The 19,100-nt window shown below is 30.7% G+C and overlaps 1 protein-coding gene and 1 pseudogene across 1 annotated transcript; both read right to left on the bottom strand.

Moving 5' to 3' along the window:
• Positions 1-5,039: 5,039 nt before the first annotated feature.
• Positions 5,040-6,526, bottom strand: LOC124832312 (fasciclin-like arabinogalactan protein 19; annotated as a pseudogene).
• A 1,127-nt stretch (positions 6,527-7,653) lies between these two features.
• On the bottom strand, positions 7,654-9,146 carry UCNL (AGC (cAMP-dependent, cGMP-dependent and protein kinase C) kinase family protein). Its single transcript, XM_047306492.2, has one exon. It carries the CDS (start codon positions 9,088-9,090, stop codon positions 7,819-7,821), a length of 1,272 nt encoding a protein of 423 aa, XP_047162448.2. The 5' UTR covers positions 9,091-9,146; the 3' UTR covers positions 7,654-7,818.
• Between the last annotated feature and the right edge of the window lie 9,954 nt (positions 9,147-19,100).

Raw genomic sequence — 19,100 nt, 5'->3', positions numbered from 1 at the left:
AAACCATCGACTTTGATATCATTTATATGTCTCTTCATTTGAGATTTGAGAGATATAACATCAAAATGATATATGAATTTAACTTTAATAAAAAATTGGCATCATTTCCAATTTAAAATTTGTAGATAATGAATTTACTTAATTTTCTTATATTGTAAAACTTAAACTTACTTAAATTCTCAACGTACACATAAAATAACTTATCTAATAAATTTATTTATATATTATGATTTCATAATAGTATGTCAATATCAATTAATAAATGAATATATTAACTATAAAATTAAATATTTATTGATAGTTTAGTATAAATTTAATAATACATTATACAACAATTTAATAAAATTTGAATGAATGTAACGTGATAGTAAATAAAATAAATTTACACATCAATATCACAAAATCAGTTTCTAAAATAAAAGTTGTATCCCTTATATTATTATTCAATAATATACTTGGGAATGTGAAATTTTCTAATTTTGAGATAAAGACATAGTAAATGAGTATATTGGATGCACAACCAAACATAGGTCTAATTAGAGATGACAAAAATATATGTATATGTAAGCATTCGTAGATAAAAATCTTGACAGATAATTGATATCTTGAGAAATTTTTTACCCATAAGTATAAAGTATTTTAATACTTTTTTATAAACATGTTAGATGTAAGTATCATACTACTGGTAATCATACTTTTGTTAAAATTAAAAATTTAATTTATACTTTATTAAACTAAATTTAATTTATTTTATTTAGTTAAATTTAATTAAAATTAAAATTTATATTATATTATATTTTATATTTTATTTTAAAAAATTATAAAATATTTTTCCTAAATATCATTGAATATCTACAAATAAACATAAATTTTAAAAAACCTAATAAGCCTAATTGAGTTCAGGCATGGTAGGAGCATCTTGACATGTGGAGAAAAGATTGGATGATGTTTTACTTTAGGACTATTGGGATGCCTATTTCTTACTAACGCATGAAATAATGTCCATTGTGATTGCTTTATTGGTAACACTACAACTCATAGCAAGAAAAGGAATACTTTGTGGAAAACAACTTTTTTTTTGTTCGTAAATGAATTTCCAGGAAAACGATGAAATTAGGCTCAGACTTTGGTTTCTTCATATAAACTAGAAAACTGATGGCATACTCGACTCCGACCTAACGTACAAGCACATACCTTTCGTGAACTCAATAAGGAATTACCTAACATACATGTCAGAACGTTTCATTACAATCAACTGTGAAGTTTATGGAATCAATTAATAACTAAATCAGAAACTAATTTAAGCAGCTGTTTACATTAACATTTCATTGCTGTGTGGACCCATTTTAGAGCTTATATAGTGTGATTGATTTAGTAATAACTTTTACTAATTAAGTTTAATGATCAATAAAGAGACCCTGCTACCGAGCACCTTCGTTACTTGCAAATAAATAAATAAGAAAAAGTGTGCGAAAGAAATAGCTACGTTTTGATATCTGAATCACTCTGAATTTCTTAAGCCTTGGAACTTCAATTCTTGCTTAAGTCAGGCACATGATTGATCCGTGCAACACTACAGAAAATGGTACCTTTTAAGAAAAACTGCGTATATGCTTCAATTATATTCTCGTGCAAATTAACCATAAATGTCTCGTTTAGCTTAATAGGGCTTGAAAGTTTTACAATTCATATTTTCTTAATAAATTCATGAAAACATAGAAAAGATATGTAAGAGATGGCATGTAGTTGATTGCTTGAAGGGAAACACAAGTGAGTGATGATGGAATGATTGGTTTGTTGCATAAGGCATATGGTGATAGAATGAGTTAATAGTTTTCGAATTTGACACGGACAGAATTCCTTGTTTAGAAAGATGAGAGGATTTGGGTTGTACAACAATGTATGTTGCTTTCGCATAATTAATACGATGATGTCGATATGCAAGTGGGATGGCACTTTGCACTCATCCAAATTTCGTTGAACCACCCCCACACCATTAATTAGCCTTCCATTTTCTACCATTTCAACATATTCTACTTACACAAACTTTCTCATTTCCTATTTCTACCCAACCCTTTTCTCTCTATACATCCCATGCCAAAATCAACAAAATATCCAACATTTTTTCTTACAAACATTATCATACTATTTTCTTACAAAATTTTTGAATTTTAATTAAACTAAAAAAAAGAAGAAAGATCCAAATTGCATGTAATAATTGAAGGAGAACAAAACTACAGTTGAACATAAAACTGCAAGTAAGAGTAAAACATACGAAGAAATTAAGAATAATTAAAATATTGGGATAGTGTTATATAATCTTATATTTTATAATGTCCAAATTCTACACATAAATTATGGTAGAAAACGATGAAGTGTTTTCATCTTCATTCATCACAAATGTATTTAAAAGGTTAGTTTATGAAAGATATGGTTTTCTTATTGGATGTTATTGCAGACTGACCAAACATCTGAATGTTCTCCACAAGAGGAACACAACATCACAACTTTGAAAGTAATTAATTCCATCCGGTTCAAATTATTACCATGATCGAAGATTTGTCTAACGATTTCAATACCCTAATCATGAGACACTGGTTGATATGAATAGGGCTGCAATGGGCCAAGGCCTTTTAAGAAGAAAGGGAAGGAATAATGCAGATTATTTTATGGACAGAATCAAACAGAAGAAAACAGAGAGGGCCTGTAGATCCATCACTCAACTTGCTCTCTCCACTTTTATCTTTTTCTCAAGTGATTGAAATGTATATAAATTGTGGTGCAAACAACCACTTCTTTGTGGAAGAATGATGCAAACTCCATTGGCTTAATGCTGTAAAATGCATCATTTTCTTCTTGACTTTCTTTGTCTTTTTCCTACTCTAGAAAAATCCCATCATATTTCCCCTTCTATATGCAAACAAAATTAATACTAAACTGATTCATTGGTGAAAAAATAATTCATCTAAATATGGTTTTTAAGACAAAAACTAGCAACTTCAAGAACTCTAGCTTTTTTAAGTATATTTAATTTATCTTCATCCTTTTTGTTTTTAGTCTTTTTATGATCATTACTACTTTTCTTTTAAAGAAAATGTTAAAAATTAAACTTTTAACTTAACTTAATCTTATAAATTTAATTTGTAAGATGAGGTTTGTACTTACTTATATATTATAATTTAGTATTATTTTTAGTTGATATAGAAATTTCAACACACACTTCTCGTGTCAAAATACATCTCATGTACAAAACAACAATAAATTCAATAAACATCTTTTAAAAAATAAATTTTGACCTCTGATACTATATTAAGAAATTAATTTTAAGAACTTAGAATTACACATCACAATCATAATTTGTTTTAGAATGAAAACTTAAAAGAAACTAACATCCCAAATATTTACTTATTTATTTATATATTTATTATTATGGAGAAGAAAATCTAAAAATCAATATATGATTTTCGTTGGCAACTTATAATACATGGTATATTCTTAATTTTCATTTTCACTTATGAGTAAATATTTATATTTTGTACAACATATTTACACTTATATTAAAACAAAATTTAAATACAATACTAAGGTAATAAATTTAATCATATATTTAATACTATTCCAATATGTTGTATTAAGAACATATTTCCTTAAAAAAATATAAATTTTCATATTTTATGAAACAATTTATAACTGAGTAATTTTCTTTTAGATATTGTTAGTATATAATAATTAAATAGTTTAATTTTACATATATATATATATATATATATATATATTTAATATTTCTATGTTATTTTTACATATATGAAATAAAAAAAGTAGTATTATTTTAATAAATATGTAAAACATATATGGTATTTTATTAAAAATATAAGGAAAGTGAGTGACTTCTAAAACTATAAGGGATGTAATCGCTATTTATTTAAACTTAAGAAATATAGTTGCTTGTTTTATAACTAAACGAGTATTATTTAATATAATTTCATGAGAGAAAATAAGTGTATTTTCCTGAAAGTAACTGATGACTTTGATCAATCATATAACTCAGTACAATTCATTGAATCAATGCAAAACAGTCTAGTTGTTGAATATTTGGCTAGTTCTGAATATTTTTTAAATTTAGTATTGTGCTATATTTTATATCTAAATTATTGAGGTCTTAATTTCTAATAAGGATTCTACTTTTTATTAAATATACACTTTAACTCGACTAAACAATGGTCTAACAAGATTAAATCAGATAGATAAATAAAGGTAAGAAGCAAATTAGTACAAACATTAGAAAAAAAGAACAGTCAGTATTTCCTATCTTATTCTTTAACCGTGACAATAATATAATTTTTATTAAATCTAAAACACTGTTAAATACTGCTTATAAAAACATAGTAATTATTCAAATAATCTCGTCTTATTACTTAGGGGCTTCTTTTTCTTATGAATGAGGTTTCCAGTGACGGCTGGAGTCACCGGCGGTGGCTTTGGTTCGGTGGAAGACGTGATGGAGTTGAGTGACCAGCAAAGAGGGAAAAATGAAACCCTAGATGACATTTTGTTTTGGAGAAGAGGATGAATTTGGAAAAATTGAATGTTAAAAACACTCCAACATAATTAAAGTTTTCATTTTTTTAATTTAATATTTTAAAAATTAGTAATTTTAATGACACGTGGCCAAACGTGAGTGTGTAGAGTAAAATATTAGCAAAATTTTAAGGCTGATACATTTTAGAAACTAAAATAATTACTTTTAGAAAAACGAGAATAAAATTATTTAAGTTTAAGGTTTCGCACATGAGTTTTTCAAAATGACTTTCTGACTTTCTCCTCTTCTTATTCCTCTGCCGTAATATTGGAAACAACCGAAGCACAGTGATTTGATACCGTAAAAGAAAGTATTTTATCCCTTTTCTTCTGTTAATATTGGACTTCATTTAGTACTGCTTGGGCGAAAGGGTCACCACTCGGCCCAACTCTAATTCCAATTTTGGGCCTGAAAAAAAAAACGAAGAAAGAGTTACTCCCTCCACCACCACACACAACTTCCTCCACCTCCCCCATTCCTCTTTTGTCATTCACTAATATTTAATTTCTATTTTTATTTTTTTACCCAACAACCAAGCACTTCATTAATGTCCCCACCCACCATTATATGCACCTCCACAACAGTCAACCACTTCCGCTTGAATGAAATTCCTCTCAATTTTCTTCTTCCTATGATTTTTGTTTGCTGAAAAGTATGGTGGTGTAGTGTGGGGTTATTGTGGTGTGTTTGGTTGGAGATAGCAAAGCTTCGTTGCGGTGCAGTGATTAGATTAGAGGAAGTGGCAAAGCTTAGTAGTGGTGCAAGAAGGTGCAGTGGTAGGAGGTGGTGGTTGAAGGTAGTCCTACAAGTTTCACAAGTTTAAATATATAAGTCTAACAGATGTGGATATGAGTTGCTTCTTAAACGCATGTCAAGATTCGTGAAAGGATATCCACATCTGTTGCACACAATGTGAGTGTCACTCAAATTGAAATGTCAAATTCTTCCAACCCCAGACACTTTCTCATTCCTTCTAATGCTTCGGGCACTGGAGCTGAAGCCAAAGTGTCGGAATATCCCTCTGGTGGTTGTGATATTGCTGAACCAGGATATCTTAGAGGCAAACTTGTCGGAGTATAACCTTTTCACTCAGATTCCTCTTCTGAAGAACCAATCAGCGAAGTGGCCGATGTTGGAGCCTCAACCGGGGGAACGCGTAAGGAAGCGAATTTCAGAACTGGAGCAATAACTGGTTGGTTCGACGACGAGTTAGGACAACTTCTTAACGAATCGGAGGAGCCAACTACACCAACGAACGCGAAGGAGAATGAGAAGGATAAATGTTGGATCGGGGACTTAGAATTCCGGCGAGGCCGTGAACGGAGAAGTAGTGGTCGTAATAGAGGTCGGGGAAAGCAACGTCGACACCGCTGACGGCGATGGCAAAGGTATTGCGGCGCGTAAGTTGGAGAAGGCATTGAGGGAGGAGCGTGGGAAGCGTGTAACCGTCGGGGAGGAGGCGGAGGTAGGCGAGAGAGAGGCGGCGAGGGACGACGTGGAAACGGAGCGTGTCGGTGTAAGTGGAGGCGATCTGAGTCATGTTGAGGGCAAAGAGGGATGCGCCTGTGGGAGCGAAGAAGGTGAAGGCGCGCGAGGTGGTGTTGTTGTCGTTCTGGTGAGAGAGAAAGTCCATTTGAAGATTAGAGGTGACGATTGCCTTGTAGAGGTCGTAGCCTCTGGCCCTTACGGTGCTCAACATGAATCAAACTCTCTTTTGGGCTTGCACCTTACGCTAATTGCCTTGCACCAACCGGGGGAGTGAAAGTGAAAGTGAGAGGGGATTTGGGTTTTAAAAGTTAAAAAGTAAAATAGGCAAAGGTAAAAATAAAAAGGGTAGGATTGGAATTTAAGAAAAATGGGAGAGGTGTTGGGAGAAGATGGGGTGATGGAGGGAGTAACTCTCAAAAGAACAACATATGTTTTTTGGTCGGCAAGCCCATTCACAATTTAAGTCTGAGTTGCAATCTTATGGATGTTACTTCCTGCACCGTATCAATTTTCTTCCAGCACCTCTTCCCAAAAAATCTTCCTGGAAGTGATTTCATGCATTGTGAAAAATAAAATCTGAAATATGGAGTGCAAGAAGTAACAGCCCAATCTCATTGGCTATGTCCTTCCTAATTCATATGCCCACTTCTTCTTTCAAGACATTTTCTATCACTTTCATACTCATTCATTGTAAACAGATTCATGTAATATAAATGCTTGAAGTTTAAATTTCATTTAAAAACATTATGTACCTTAGTCAATAGATTTTAAAATTAAGCTTAGTTTATTTAAAATATAATATAAATTTCCCTTTTTATTTATTTATAATATTACTACTGCTTTTCTTATTTTCACCAAAAAATATCTCTCAACAGATAATCATAAACTTGTTTTGAGATTATTGAAGTAAACGTTGTATTTTATAGCAAATTTTTTCTTTATATACAGGGCCATAAATCGAATACACGACAATATACTCAACAAATTTTGGTGTTTATATTGTATGTTGGACTTTGTATGTTTCATTATTAGTTTCCTTTTTGTCAAATCTTTTCGTGTATTTTTTATATATAAACTTTACACGGGTAAACTTGTTAAAAGCAATGATTTGTAATAATTGGCACTCGATGCAGCTTGAACATTACAGTTAAACTCTTTAATTTTATGACCACTTTCTTACCGCCCAAAATCACTGTAATGATGTCAGTTTTTGAACAATATTCATTCATTCATTACGCTCCACACCCAAAACATTCTAACCATTCATTATCTACGCGCAACAACCAAACCACGACATTTTTTCATATGGCCAAACAAATTATTTTGACAAAAATAACTAATATCTATGATTTTACAAATTGTTCTATAACAAATTTTATATTTTAAAAATGTTGTATAATGTTTTATCTTCACGAAACTTTGATAAGAACAAAACTAAGACACATCATCCTGTGATTTTTAATAAAAGAATCACGAGTGCTTAAAAAAAGATGTTCTTATTTTACCTGAGATTGTTTTCGTATCCCCTTTTAAGGTAATTCATAAAGATGTTTTACAAGACAGGACAATGAGAGGGGAGAAAAAGGTTCGTAAAAATCGTATTCTGCAACTCTTACTGTTTCAAGTTTGTACTAACTAACATTGCTAATTCCGTTTTTCACCATCTACCGTTATTCTATACACACAATATTACAATATCACTCAAAAGAATAACAAACTCTCGCACGTGCTACAGTGCGCATGCACGTGGGTTAGAATTCCGTTAGAGAAACATTTCTCTTTAACTGCCACGGCGGCGATGATGGGAACGCCGACGGTGACCCTGACGGTGACGGTGGCACCGATCTAAGATTCTGAAAGTAACCCCTAATATCCATGCCAGAATTCCCGGCGAAAAGCTTCTCCATCGACTCCGCGGAGCCATCGTCCCGCGACGGAATGAACGGCGGCCGCACAACCTCGGTTAAATGGTCCCATTTCACCCCTCGGAAGAACTCATGCTCCTTGATCTCCGCAGCGCCGCGCGTGTAACCCAACCGCCTCGTCGGATCCTTCGTCAGGAGCTTCTCGATAAGGTCCGTTAGCGCGGTTCTCTTGCCGACGAACTCCGGCGCCTTGTTGAGGACGTTGCGGAACGTTTCCTTACGATTCTTGCCTTTGAACGGCGTCGTACCGTAGAGCATTTCGTAGATGAGTATTCCGAGGGACCACCAATCAACGGCGAACTCGTGGCCGTCGCCGCGAACGACCTCCGGCGAGACGTACTCCTCGGTGCCGACGAACGAGTTGGAGCGCTCGCCGTTGGAGAAACTCAGTTTTCGTCTACTCACCGGGCTGACTCGCGCGGACTTGGCTTTCTTGAGGGCGTTGGAGTTGGCCTTCCTACGGTTCCCGTCGAGGGCAGGGAGGGGGATCCAGCGGGAAAAGTTGCGGCGGTGTTTTCGGCGGGGTTCTTTGAGCTTGGGATTGGGCACGGGCATCGAAGGAAGAAGGGGTTTGGGTTTGAGGGTGAGTTTGCGGGAGAGGTCGAAATCGGTGAGGGTGATGTGGCCGTTGTTTTGGATGAGGACATTTTCTGGTTTGAGGTCACGGTATGCTATGCCCATAGAATGGAGGTGGTGGAGCGCGCAGAGGATTTCTGCTACGTAGAAGCGGATGACGGTGGGGGAGAAGGCGTGGTCGGTTTGACGGTAGCGGAGGACGTTGAGGTCGCCGCCGGGACAGTAGGGTAGGGCCCAGGCTAAGAACTGTGGGGACTCGAATGATCCCAGGAGGGTAGGAAGAAAGGGGTGGGAGAGAGTTGAAAGGACTTGGATTTCCCAACGCGCGCGGCGTTCGGCGTCGCGCTTTGCGTGGATGCAGGTTTTGTCGACGACTTTCAAGGCGAAGGGGAAGTTGTTGGTGGTGGTGTCGTGGACGAGGAAGACGGTACCCATGGCACCTTTTCCTAGGACTTTGAGAGCTTTGAGGTTGTCGAGCTCCAGCTCCTGCAACGGGGGAGGAGCTGTTGTCGCCGAATCCATTTAGCGGGAATGGAAGGAAGACAGATTAATGCTTCAGGTTGTGAATTCAAGAATGGGGTGTTTCTTTTTTATAGATATACCCCATTATTATTATTTTTTTCTTTATTCTCATTATTATGCGTTTAATCACACTTTACTCAAATCTTATTCATCTCACCAAAGTCATTTCCGGTCAACTTTACCCTAACAGAATTACTTTTATTTTTAACCTTAATTCTGGTCATTTGTAAAATGGTTCTGTTCCATGCAACTTCTTTTTTCCTTTCCTCACATTCGTTGTCTTTGGTTGTTACACATTATTTTGAGATATATATGTCCTTCATGAATACACCAAGGTTACGTAAAGCGTTGAAACATATAAGTATATACATGAAATAAAAAATAGACAATGTCAAATAAGTGATTTTTTTTTTTTAATTCAAACATTTTTTTGATAATATATTGTAGAACACAAACACTGTTTTGTATTGCGGATTTCTTGCAGATGAGGTGAGCAAATCACTTCTACAATACTCAAGGGCCCTAATTCTTTTAAAAATATTTAGGGTGGCATGGCATTTAAGTAACGTAATTCAGATGCGTCTAAATTAATTTATTTGAATAATAATGCGCTACATATCAATTAGAATAATGACAAAAGTAATAATAATGATAATATTGTTATTAATGATAAAATATAAAGAAAACATAAAAATGTATTGATTGATTTACTATCACGACAATGAACTCAAAATGTAAAGCAATTGAAAAGACTTTTGATGGACTCAGTACATAAAGCAATTCAAAATATTCAGCACATGTTTCTTAACTAGAACCTCCAAGAAGGAGCGTACAAAAGAAGACGAAGAAGAATTAAACTAGTTAACTCATGGGTTTTTTTTTTTTTTTTTATATAAAATTATAATGGAATTCTATAAGATAACAATAATCGGGATAATTCTTTGTTTGAAGATACTTTATAATTTTGTTAATGTTACTATGGCTCATAGCCGACCGAACGGTGAAGGTGCTGAAGAGTCGTTCGACCGATGATACTTTTCGGGCCGATGATACCTCTCAAGTCAATAATCGATCGGTAAAATCAGCCCGACCGATGATATCTCTCAGGTGAGTGAACCGATCGATTAAATCAGCCGTTAAGGTAATTAATAAGTAATAACTGTCGGAGAGTTAATGAAAAATAATTGTCATTTATTGTCGAGTACAGGTAACTTGAACTTGAACTAAACTTAGAGCTCTGATGACTAATCTTGATTACAAGATTACTATGTAAGGTCACTGATTTGAGCGTCGGAGTGTCTTTTGCAGGCATCCTCCCCCGCAGCTTGGACCAGGAGAAGAGAGAAGACATCACAACTGGACATCAGAGCAGACAACTTTTGAATATTTCGGATTAGGGTTCTAAATCCAGCTGAAACAGTATAAAGAGTTAGTTTACTGAATTTTTCTAGGGTTATTTTAGATGGAAGATACTTTTTTATTATATGGACTGCTATCTTTATCTCCTATAACATGTGGTTTCTTTAAACTGATTGTGTATATTATATTTTGCTTCTAAATTGGTTGATGTATCCTAAGTATATTGACATTTATAAATTCTTTTTGACTAAAAAGAAAAAAACAACTTTGATGTAGATGTTAAACGCAAACTGTGGGTTTAATTAACACATGAGAAACTTTTATTACCAAATAAGAAATAGAGTTCAATAACTTAATTAAGATATGACAGCTTAATTTTAACTAAACAATTAAAATCTAACTACCAATAGTTCTGGAAGCCAGCGAAAAAAAGATTTTGTTTTTTAATGATAAGAATACATAAATACAGTAATAAGATGAAAAAAAAATGAGAAGCATGAGTGGAGAATAGGAGTAAGATAAAGCAGAAACGCAGGGTGGCGTGAGAGGATGATTTCACTTGTAGAAATGAAAGGAAGAAAAGGCACACGTGCAAGACAAAAAGAAAAAGATGCATAGAGCCAAACAAAAATGATAAACACAGATTGGTGTTACGATTATCACATGGGGGCTCCCCTAATCTAAGGGAACGTGCATCCGATATCATTTCACCACTGCTTCTTTCCTTAATTATCAATTAATAAAACACCATTTATACTTAATTCCATTTTCTTTCCAACCAATTAATAAACAAACTCCAAATTATAATCACCTTAATAAATTACACCTTTCAATTATTTCTCTGCCATGTGTCTTCCATTTCTTTATATATTAAACTAACACATAAATTTGTCCTCATTTAATATTATTATACCATTTCATTCAATCAGTTTCATCAATCATCTTAGGGTTTAGCTCGGAGGAATACATATAGTTATAAAATACAGTAACATATAATTGCTTTTAAACATTAGTACAACAAAAACGGCTACCAATTCATTGTTTTTGTCCTTATTTTCGCCGTTTTCACACACTCACACACACTATATATATATATATATATATATATATATATATATATATATATATATATATATATATATATATTTATGCTAATGAGCTACTCAGCCATCACGTTGAGCTTCAAAATAAAATATTTAGGATTCGATACTTTATAAATGAAAAATTATAAGAAATTAGTTTTGGAGATAAAAACAAAATTCACTTTATTTGAAGAGACTAATTAAAGACAACAGTGTCAATGGAGTTTCACGTATTTGATATTCCATTAGTTAGAATTTACGTGACAACTGGTATTGCACTTCAGAATGATAATTACAATTGGTGATATGAAAAGCCACTAATTAATCTGGATTTTCCATGACCATGTTGATAATGCATTGGGTGGGTTCTGAATTAGAGATGCCTTTGTCAAAAGTGTGGGCTTTATGCCAACATAAAAGATAAATTAAATTTAAGTTGTGCTTAAGTAAAAGAGAGATTAATAGTTTTGTAGACAAGTGGAGGACATAATCATCATGCTTCCTTTGACATAAATTGATAAACCTTTTGATTTACAAACTTTCCTCTTCAAATTGTGGGTTTTAGATAGAAAGAAAGAAAAAATCTAACTTATTATTAAAGAATTCATTATTATAACATGCAACTTTATTCACATATATTGGAGTTTTATGAAAGAGAAAAAAAAACAATAAACATATAATTATAGTTTATTTATATTTCACTTTAAATTCAAAATATGATGTGATTGTTTTGGGTAGGTGTGTACTTGAATTCGGGTTTTTATTTTTATCTATTATCACCCTAAACTTAATCACATAATAAAATATCGTAATAAATACTTTTTATGTTAAGTTTTTTCATTTTATTTGAACTGAAAAATTGACATAGGCATATAGGAGCTTTTTATATTGTTTTTTCAATCAAGAACATGTGTCGTTAAAACAATTAAGTTACTAGTACTTTTTTATATTAATTCCAATACAATTATCATAAAATATTTGAAACATAGATATTTACATTACAAGATTGAATTTATATATGTTGATTTATAACTCTAACTGTCATAGAAATTGTATTTTCTTAATCTCAATTGAGATCATAATCGCAACTTAAAAAGTTAAATTTTTTAAGAAGGACATGTATTAATGGCAATTGAGATCATAAAAACAACATAAAAGGTTAACTTTCCTTTTTACGAAAGAAATGTATTGGCTTTATGCATTTTTCTCCCTGTAGACACTTGAAACAAATTATTCACATTGCAATATGCCTTTTCCAAAAACGTACAAACATTAAATATATAAATATTGGAAAAAATTATATATAACCTTAAACAATGTACAAAACACTAACAAAATGTACATATACTTATAAGAACTTACAAGCCACCATAAATACTTAAAAAAAGTAAATAAAATTTGAAATGATTAAATTTTAATAATAAAATCACCATCCTAACTTTTTAGAATTCATTTTCTTTTTAATTTCTTTTATTAAAAAATATTTTTTTATTTCAATTTTTTATAAAAACAATTTATTTATAGAAAAACACACATTATTACCTTTTACTATGTGCTTATATTTGCAACTTATAGAAAAAAAAAATTCTATATACACATGACTTTAGACACCGTTCTATAGTCACCTCATTTAAAGAGATGATGAGCTAAAAAGAAATACAACTTTATGATATATATATATATATATATATATATATATATATATATATATATATATATATATATATATTGACCTTGGAAGTGATACTATATTTCTAATTTATATGCATACTTGATTGAAGACAGGAAGCAATTTACCTGAAAAAATCTTCATCGAAGGTTCATAACGAAGAATATAAGAAATTTTTCAATCACTATTTAAATATAATTTTTATTAGATAAATTGTAGAGAGCTAATGTAAGGGTCAATCCCAATATCATGAAAAATATATTTTATAGAATGTGGGTGAAATTTTACAATGTATACATCACAAAAGAATATTATAAATGGATTGGAATACCCTAAATACTTTATTATAGTTATAAAATATTTTTGTTTTTTCCAATAAAAATGTAAAGTGTTCCAATCTATTTTCAAGTTTATATAAAAAAGAACTATGCATTATTTTGTTTCTAAAATGAGGAAAAAAAATTAGGTGTTATTGAATGTTTGGAGGCTGAGTAGCACACAGTGTTCCAATGGGTCCATCTATATATATCTTTATATAAGTGTGTCCAAAACTTATTTTTATTTTCGTAATAAAAATTTTACACTGTAGGCCTCAACCATTAGATACACATTCACAATGAAGTAATCCAATGTGGTTTTAATTATGAATGAGTTAATTGTTTTAATCAGTGAAAATTTTAAAAACTATACTAGTTATTTCATATGTGAATATGTCATGACTTCTGTGTAACACTACCAAGCAAGTTCTGCATTTTAAAAAATTATTTTATAAACCAAATTAATATATGTTTAAGAGAGCAGCGACGTAGAATTTTTTGTTACTTTTATAATTCTGCTACACGTGTTGTTTTTCCCTCCCAAAAAATTAATTGTATATGCTAACATGCAATAAATCTAGACAATAATTCTCAGTAAGATCTCATTTTCTGAATTAATATTTTAAAAAGGTAATTTCAAGATATTTCACAGTGCGTTTATAATTATTTATTGAGTTATTTAAATAAACTTTGTGGTTCTTGCATTTTTACTTTAAAACGTTCTTATTATTTCCTTCAAGGATAAACCATTATAGGTACTACCCAGTATCCTTTATATATATATATATATATATATATATATATATATATATATATATATATATATATATATATTCAATTATACTTTTCATATATAGTAGTTGAAATCACGTGTAAATCTTGATGGATTGATGAATCCATTATTGTAATGTCTATAAATCTTGGATACATCTCATGAATATCTTTGATGTCGTATTGAATAGTGATAATTAATTATGTTGTTTATATAATAGAAAGTGCCTTGTATTATTACAAGGAATCATCATTTGATAGATAGGTATAGCTTAGCTACTTTCTTTACCTAATTCATTAATTAAACACCTTTGCATTATCTTGATATCTAGAAGAATTAAATGAATTATAATTATTAATTACTTGACCTGTTTCGTATTATAATAATTTGAAACAATAAGTATAGACAGTTTAAAGCAAGCCACCACATAATTTATAAGAAAATTAATTCATCTTATTTATAATTATATAAACTTCATACAAGTACCATGTCCATATAGGGATTTTATTTACAAATTTGAAGTTAATGTAGTATATTGAAATTTAGTAATTAGAAAAAATGAAAAGGTTGAATATTTTATAAAGTAAAAAATTTATTAATTTAGTTTTTTAAAATTTTAGATTTTCTTATTATAAATTAGACTCGTGTATTTTCGATAAATCTTAAAACGCCTACCAATAACTAAGTTTCTATATAAACATACACAAACTACCCGAAAAGATAAACTAAATTTCTATACTCACCATATTTTCTATGCTTAATGAAAACTCTAATGGGTTAGATTAAAGTAAAGAAGATAGCTTTTAGTTTGTTTATTAGAAAGCTAAGCAAGTTGTCATGTGATGTTGTAGGGCAATTTGTGGGAGCTTAGTCCTATATAAGACTTAGGTGTTACAAAGTATGCAACCTAAGGAAGAGCTCTTCGGAAAAGAACCCCACAACCAAAACCCCATATAATACAACTTTAGGTTACATGAGAAATCTTATACTATTTTATTTTTGGTCTATCGTTTGAGTTCATACATGTTGAAGACACAATAGCCCCACTCCAAATTTTGAAACATAACTTTACATTAACTTTGAAGTTTCACCATATGCTTTCCTGTCGGTCATCATTCGCAGGAAGAAAATATAAGCTTCCACCTAAGCTTAAGTAAAGCGAAGAAAAAGAAACAGAGATATAAAAATGTACTGGTAGTAATTATATTCCTCCACCCATGTCAAAGTTTGGAACATCTCTGTACTTTAAAGAGAAAAGCTCTTTACACTTTGTTGATGCCATTGTCGGCCATCATCCAACCACCCAAAAGAATTCCTTTACAAAATTAATTCTTTAGGCTTCTATTAATATGCGAAGTGCCTTGTAAATTAAATCTACATCATACGGTTATTAAAAATTACTATGTTAGGTGGAAGAATGAAAAATACACTAGCTTATACGATTCATTAATTATGTATATATTATGTATCAAACATCATAAATTTCTGTTAGTTTCACCTACTTTTCTACCGATGCAACAATCTCAGCGCAGCTCAACTAAAATCAACTAAACTCAGATTTTTCAAATAAATAATTGAGCTAATGCTTATGCTTTTGCTTTGTATACGCACAAATTCATTCACGTATCAGAAATATATGGGACAAACATTTATGCATGTGTAGTCAGTTCCACGTTCAATGGTCTTAATTTAGTGATGATTAAATATTAATAAGATCTTATAAGGAAATTTTGATTTCTTACTGGACCTTGTCCAAGTAGATGAAAAGCAAGACCGAAAAGCTGACTCCTTGATGGTGGGTGACATACAGAAACTATTGAATACAATAAATCTCTGTCATGCTTTTCTGCAATGAAGAAAAGAAAGAGAAAAATAAATAAGAAATTGTTAGCATGATGATATATTAATTATATAATTATTACCTGTGTTATTCTGATATTTTTGTGAGGCCTGCACACGGTTGTTATCATTGAAGCTTAACTGCGTTTAAGTTTTTGTGTATCTTTTCTTTGATAAAGGTATCCCTAAGTTTTCATGAGAAGCAATTATGTATCATTTGTCAGAAAAAGAAAAGGGTACAGAAGTGAGTTATTTTAGAATGATGTTGATGATTTGCATTTTCATATATGGTTGCATCCACCTGGAAGCCTCACCTGCATCTCATCATGGAGAAGATACAAAGCAACGTTTCTCTTTATACGTTGTCATATAGCAGAGCCGTAAATTGTTCAACTTCTCATTTTGCATTTTATCTCTTCAGCTTTCTTTTATATATTCTTCTGGGTTCAGCCTCTTTATTATATATTGCTGGCATAAACAAATTTCTAGTATACTATCATTACACATTCTGGTTGGCATAATGAGCTATACATGTATTTTATATCTATCTATCCATCTATCTATATCTATATATATATATATATATATATATATATATATATATATATATATATATATATATATTAAAGCTAACAAGAAGGACAAATATATAGAGTGGAAGCAAAGTGGGATAAGATGAAGCATTTTGCCATTATTTTTATTTAGCTTTTGTTATGAAAGTTTTGTGTAATATCGTAAAAAACAACTTTTCATGATCAAATAATTTGAAAATTCTCACGTAAGTACGAGTGCACTATCACTTATCCAGACCATTTTAAATTAGTAAACTGAACTGCAAAATTAGATAATATTAAATTGGTTTGAACTTTGTACGTTTTTCAAACTAAACTCTGCAAGTTTTCTTTTATAATCAAATTGGATGTTTATCAACATGTTGCTGAGTACAAAGGAGTTAAGTTCTTTAACTAAATTAAGTTTTCTGTACAAACAAAAGAATTAATGTAAAAAATTTACTAAAAAAGCCAATTGGATTAAAAAATAAATATTCCACACAATAATTTAAAAACATAAGATAATTTTTGTTTTTATCTCGAATCTATTCAGATAACACATACGCTCTACTTAAAAGTGAGTATATTATTAAGTCAAAAGTAAATGATTGCCTGTAGCTATTTGTTTTCTTCATTACGTATCATTGATCCGTAACATACCAGGAAAACGCTTTTGAAGAGACTAATAGAAGAAATTTCTCTTTACTTAGATAAACTTTATGGGTAATCACAGAAAACTTATTTTTCATTTTTCAATTTTGATTGCTTGGTAATTTGTATAAGATTTCCATTATTTTTAGAGTTATTTTTAGTTTGGACATGTTTTCAAGTAAGTACATATATAGAGTGATAAAATTCCATGTTTTTTAAATCGTGAAAAGGGCAATTGTATTATAGTAAAATTGAGATAGATAATTGTTACAAAAGAACAGTGACCCAATTTTAAAAGATGAAAATTTTAAAAAATGTAAAGAATGAAAAAGAATCAGGAACTAAACATTTATGTTTGACGTGAATGTAACAGACTACATAGATTTAATTAATATTTTGAGTATGCAATGGGTATGAAAAAAAAAATCAAATATAATATAACACACACACACACACAACTGAAATTAAACCCAGTCTTTTTAGATATTTACACATAGGAGTCAATATCTTACTACATTATAGTTTCATGCTGAAGAGTTTATTTTTTATTTTGTTGTAGGTAGCAGAAGGTGCAGGCAACAAAGGATTAAGAAGAGAGAAACAATTTTTGATAATTCATTGTTATATAATTAATTAATATTTTTTATAATAATATTATTATACTAACATTTAAGTCGTTCAATGATAGTTTATTAATTAATAAAGTAAGAGATGGTCAATTGGTCATATAATTAAATTTAATTATCAAATATTAGTAAGCTTTTATAAGCGTGGATATTAGAATTTGCTTAAAAGATTAAATTTATTGAATAAATTACAATGGGAATATTTTGTGGAATTTTCAAAATTCGTGAAAATTTGCAAATAACTCACCTACTTAGTTATATATATATATATATATATATATATATATATATATATATATATATATATATATATAAATCATCAGGAAAATCCACAAAAAATTATAAAAAAATAGTATTTTAGTGAAGCATTGATGCGGTGTTTGGACTTGCCAAACAATCTTCTATAAATAATGATTGTTTTTAGCATTCAATAAAAACAACCCACATGAGTGTTGTTTTCATACTTTGAAAATTATAATTTGTTATTGTTATTGTATTAACACAGTTTTTAAGTAGCTTACTCAGTTATATTTGAATGAAATTTTTTTAACAAATTTTAATCTTTTAGTTCAGAGAGTATGAATAATAAATAAGTAATTAATACGTAATTTACCTTTTTACCTCCAACAACTTAACTATTTATCAACTTTGTAATGTATTTTGATTAAGGTCAGTAATTACAGTTTAAAGATAACTAATCATAATTCAACCTTTAAAAGAAATAGTTTTGGTGTTAATTTATTTTAGTTTGACCAATCGTTCTCCACATGTTTAGACTGACTGGTCTAATATAGTTGACTATATGATCTAACTATTGACCGGATAGATATATTGTAAAAAACTTTTTGAAGTTAAATTCTATTCTAACTTGCAATACGGGAAGAGATTATGATGATAGATGATGGTAGAAAAGTTAAGCAAATGGAAATAACTTGAGCTGAATGAGTCAACAAATACATATGGATCGTTTCAAAATCAGCAGTTGCATGGATTAATTAAGGTAGACAAGGACAGCATGGAAAGTTGGAATGAATGTCTTATGGTTTGCGATGGTGTGGTCATTGTGACATGCTAGGGACAAGGCTATTTTGAAGATGCAGGGTTATCAGAATCTGATATCTTGGAACATTTATAAGCTCAGGTA

The sequence above is a fragment of the Vigna umbellata genome, chromosome 3, assembly GCF_029865625.1.
Source record: "Vigna umbellata cultivar VRB3 chromosome 3, Vumbellata_1.0, whole genome shotgun sequence".
NCBI classification, from domain to species: domain Eukaryota; kingdom Viridiplantae; phylum Streptophyta; class Magnoliopsida; order Fabales; family Fabaceae; genus Vigna; species Vigna umbellata.
This window is presented reverse-complemented; position numbering and strand designations above follow the sequence as displayed.

Excerpts from the sequence above, each read along its gene's own strand:
- UCNL (XM_047306492.2), bottom strand. The coding sequence starts at position 9,090 with ATGGATTCGGCGACAACAGCTCCTCCCCCGTTGCAGGAGCTGGAGCTC.